Source organism: Phalaenopsis equestris, unplaced genomic scaffold (genome assembly GCF_001263595.1).
Source record: "Phalaenopsis equestris unplaced genomic scaffold, ASM126359v1 Scaffold000002, whole genome shotgun sequence".
Classification (NCBI taxonomy): domain Eukaryota; kingdom Viridiplantae; phylum Streptophyta; class Magnoliopsida; order Asparagales; family Orchidaceae; genus Phalaenopsis; species Phalaenopsis equestris.
In genome coordinates this window covers 19,562,284-19,567,275 of record NW_018164444.1, presented here as the reverse complement: position 1 = coordinate 19,567,275, position 4,992 = coordinate 19,562,284, and the positions used below count along the sequence as shown (strand labels likewise).

General features: G+C 40.8%; 1 protein-coding gene across 1 annotated transcript; it reads right to left on the bottom strand.

The window, feature by feature from the left end:
- Positions 1-1,385: 1,385 nt before the first annotated feature.
- On the bottom strand, positions 1,386-4,713 carry LOC110018019 (pentatricopeptide repeat-containing protein At5g50390, chloroplastic). The gene is made up of 2 exons (XM_020715230.1): positions 2,353-4,713; positions 1,386-1,493 (listed from the first exon to the last, which is right to left on the bottom strand). Exon 1 carries the CDS (start codon positions 4,526-4,528, stop codon positions 2,363-2,365), a length of 2,166 nt encoding a protein of 721 aa, XP_020570889.1. The 5' UTR covers positions 4,529-4,713; the 3' UTR covers positions 1,386-1,493; positions 2,353-2,362.
- Positions 4,714-4,992: the final 279 nt, after the last annotated feature.

Genomic DNA, 4,992 nt, shown 5'->3' with positions numbered 1-4,992 from the left:
TTGCTGCTACCATTGACATCATATGGCTTCGCCGACTACTTCAAGAGTTTCAAATCTCCCTCAACACTCCAACAATCATCTATCGTGACAATACTTCTGCTATGTCATAACACTTAATCTAGTATTCCATACCCACACCAAGCTTGTGGAAATGGATTACAACTTCATATGCGATCACATCTCTTTCGACAACATTCAGATTTCTCGTATCATCTCTCATGATCATATAGCTGATATTTTCACCAAAAGTCACACTGCCACTCAATTCGGCAAACTCTGGAGCAAACTCATAATCAGTCCATCCCATTACAAGTTTGAGGGGGAGTAACAGTGCCATTCCACATAATTGCCGGCTGCACTCCTCGAGCTCTACCGCAACTACCCTCTGAAAACAGGATCACCTGCTTCACCACTTGCAATATTATGATTCTCCACCTCTTTAAATCATATGCCTCGCCCAAGTGTTAATTTCACCTTTTATAAAATTCTTCCTGTATGTATAGAAACACTTACTGTTTAAATGGATTCTGAAGGAACGTCTATTAGCTGCGTTGTATATATCTTCCTCTGTTTTCCTGCACCCTAAGCTGCACCTGTAGCTTATCTTCAATGGAGGTAATGTGTAGCACTTCTCATGGTGGGGTTAGTGGGTAGATGTGATAGGTTTCGAAGCAACTGCCAGCGGCCACTGGTGGCGCTGCAGTTTTTTGGCTATCAGGTTTCACAAATGGAGGTGGAGTCGAGGATATTCTTCTATAGGGTGACATTCCATTTTCAAGTATCATCGTGGTTTACAATAGAGGAAGAGCATAGAAGCGAACATAAAGAACGAAGAGGAATATGATGCCAAAGAAATCAAAGAAAAGGAAGACAAGTAGCATCAACATAGTGGAGGAACAAACTATCATTTTTATTTCAAAGAACGAGCTATATGCCCTGTTTATAAACTTAGAAGAATCAGCCATGCAAGAAAAGAAACAGAAACTAGTAAGAACAAACCTAGGTGAGTTAATATTATTCTTCTCCTAAAGACAATTAGAAACAAATTATCGACCTGAATCAAATGGCCAAGGCGCTTTCTTGGACTAGACACAGCAGGAACGGCAAGGAACCAAAGCTTCGAAGGCAAAGGTAATAATAGTTGGCACCATATGCTAATGATCAAATTTAGTTGGCAGCCAAAAAGAGTGCGTTATATTCTTCTTGCAAGGGTTTTAAGAAAATTAAGTGTTTGGTGGAATGCAAAATAAATGAAGTGCAAAATTTCAATGTATTAAGAATTCACTTTCTAGTTCACTTACAAAGTATTTGGAATTCGCTGGATTGAATAAATTTCAATTACACTGTTTTGTGTAAATTGACGCCGCTACCACTTGTTGCCACCCGCGCCGCCGCCAACAACAGCTACCGACTGTTGTTGCCAGCTGCCACTGTCACCCAATTGGCTACCACTGCCAGTCACAGCCACAACACCCAATCGCCGCCAACCGCCCCTGCCAGCCACCGACCTTAACGAGTTTTTCTTTTACATTTAATTTATTTTTCTTCAAACCAAACAAGAAAATATAAAATACTGCATTTATTTCATACTAAATAAAACAACTCTAAAACATTTCAAATATAATATATTACTTCAATAGTGCATTCTTTATGCACTTGAGTCATTCTTCAACAAAACAAACAGTACAACAAGAAGAAGAAGAAGTATCCCACTAAATAGGGCCACCTAAATGAATCCTTTTTCTCCATTGTGTCCTATTGAGTGCCATATTTTCACTTAATTCTAATAGATTAAAATCATTTCTATATAATTTGCCCAATTCTTTTAAGGTCTACCTCTACCTTACTTAATATAAGTAGAATCCAAAGCATCTACTCTCCTAATAAGATCATCAAATGATCGTGTTTAATGTGACAAAACCATCTAAGACGACTCTTTATAATCTTGTCTGCCGCTGGAGCTACACCACAACCTTAGCACAGACATATTCATTTAGCACTTTGTCTCTAAGTGTCAAGCCACTCATATCAACAACACTTAACTTTGTTTTATGCTTCTCTTCTAAAGGCCAACATTTTGTGCCATAGAGCATTGTAGGTCTCACCACCATCTTATAAAATGTTCCTTTTGTCTGAGCGTTACTTTTCTATCACACAATAGGCCCGATGCATTCCTCCACTTCAACCAACCAACTTGAAACAGCAGAACAAACAGTAGGAAAAAAATATTTACAATATCTCCTGACTAATCCTACAGAAACAGCAATTCATGTTATGTTAAACTAAATACAAGAGATTAAGGTTGAAACAGCAATTCATTTTTATGTTAATGAAACCCCTAAAAATGCTAACCTGAATTCAGTTACCAGTATTCCGCACAAGAGCAAGCCCCATTTCTGAAATGATGAAAGCGGCTTGCATCCCTCACAACAATCTCCCTTCTGGTGACAATAGTAATAAGCTTAATTATACAATGACAGTCATTGCAGACCCTGTGACCCTGTAACACTTGCAGAGGGGTGAAGTCTGGCGTGTTGATCAGCCCAAAACTAATTGCCAATATCTCACTATGAAAATGCAAAATTATTTGGTCATGTTCCAACACATCAGGAAATAAACATCTCCTTTGAGGAAGATAGCCTTCTTTAACAATCTCCTCCATCAATGCATCAACCCTTTTATAGATCTCTTCACTCTGTGGATGGGATTTGTCTCCAAAAAGAAACCTATGGGGTTGCTTCTTGATCTCGATCCAGCTACAAGCAGGAACAAGTCTAAGTCCTTTCCTCGCTAAAGAATCCAAAACCTTGGCAGCATCATTCATTCTCCCACTGCTGTTATAAAGATTTAGGAGTACAATGTAATTCCCCAACTTCTCTGGTTCCATCCCGAAAAGCTTCTCAGCTGCTAGTTTTCCAAGTTCAAGGTTCCTGTGAAATCTACAAGCCCTAAACAATGCTGCCCACATGTTTGTGGTCAGGCTGAAAGGAGCGTTTTTTATAAGAGCCAATGCTTCATCCAAAAGACCCTCTCGTCCCAGCAGTTCTATCATGCAGGCATAATGCATTGCCCGTGGCTTCGTCTTGGGATCTCGAGCCATCAATTCAAAGATTTCTCTCCCTTTGCTTAACAGTCCAGAATAGCTACAAGCACCTAAGACTGCAAGAAAGGTCACATGGTTTGGAATTATTCCTTCCTTCAGCAAACTCTCAAACACTGCCACAGCCTCAGCTCCCATACCATGATTCCCATAACCTCCTATCAAAGCATTCCAAGATATCAAATTTCTACGAGACATCTTATCAAAAACATGCCTTGCATCATCCATTCTCCCCCATTTGCAATACAAATCAACGAGAGCAGTACATGCAACAGTATCCGTGCCAAACCCGTTTCTAACCAATCCAGCGTGAGCTTGCTTGCCTTGCTCTAGTAAACCCAACCGAGCACAGATTCTGATGATGATAGAATAAGTGAAATGATCCATCTTTACATTGGAGTTTTGCATCTGATAGTACAACTCAAGAGCTTCTTCACTGTAACCATTTAAAGCATATCCGGCTATCATTGAATTCCATCCCACAACATGCTTGTCAGGCATCCAATCAAACACCTGGCGGGCATCATTAATGCATCCACACTTGCCATACATGTCAATAAGAGCACAAGACACAAATAAGTTATAAAAAAGGCCTGCTTTAAAAGCAAAAGAATGTAACTGAACGCCGGCAGCCAGTGAGGCCAACCCTGCTGCAGCTCTTATGGAAGTTGCCAACCCACGGGAGCCAACATCTATTTGATCCTCCCATATAATCAGAAACATCTCAAGCGCCTCATCATAGGAGCCTGCATCAACCAGGCCTGAAATCATGGTGTTCCACGACACTGAATTTTTTTGCGGCATGTCATCGAACAAGCGGCGTGCATGCACTATCATTCCACATTTCATGTGCATCAGAAGGACCCTATTCATCATGTACTGATCAAAATCAAATTCACATTCCATCATGTGGCGGAAGATGGATCGAGCAACCGTTGCGGATTTGAGGCTGATGGAAGCTGTGACCAGAGAATCGTAAGTGCTGGCGCCAATTGCTTCGGAGCTGCCATTACCTCGCCCACTCAATTCCAGGACCTCAAATAGCTCGATGGCTGCTTTGTACTTCTTAAAGAAGACCAGCCTCTCAATTCGATGACAAAGAGCTGAGGGGAGAGGATGGATGATGCAATTATTGTTGGACTTGTTGGAACCTTGTTCCAGGTCGGGAGAATCACTGACGGGCATGAGCTTCATTGTCGGCCTTGGTTTCAAATCTTGCTCCATTGACGAGCATCGGACGATCGAATAAGATCTTTTTCTCTTGGTGGGGAGAAGAATATAGCAACCTTGTATGGATCTATAGCATGAATTGGTCTTTTTCTCAGTGTAGCCCTCCGCCGTAGCCGACAATGAATGAAACGGCGAAAATAGAAGCTTCAAGCCATGACTGGATGGCAAATTACAAGGAAGGATGAGAATAGCATCCATTGGAGCGATATCGGCGAGAATATGACAGAATAATTTCGCTCTTCGAGAGAAATCAGAGCATGGAGAAGGCCACAAGCTTTGGGCGAGAAGAATTGGGAGGGTTTCCTTCTATTTTGGAGGGTGGCTGTTCCGAGCATTGGGAGATCCGTCACCTTTCCGGGTTGTCGACGAACTTGAATTATGGCTCTCTGTCAACCGTCAAATATGACTTTATTGACCAACCAAGGAAATGTGATCCGTCAATAATAGAGTTATTTCAACAACTATTTTACATGTAATTTTATTTGAATACAAATTTATCAAAATTTATTTCAGATAAAAATATTTTTATGCATGTTTTTTAAAGGTGGTCATATATATTGCGGCGATCGTCTTATCATTCCACCACGAGGAGCATATGTGTTATTGTTTTTCGCCCTGCTTCTATTTGTCTAGTTGTGATCCAAACATGTTCGAGTATTGGA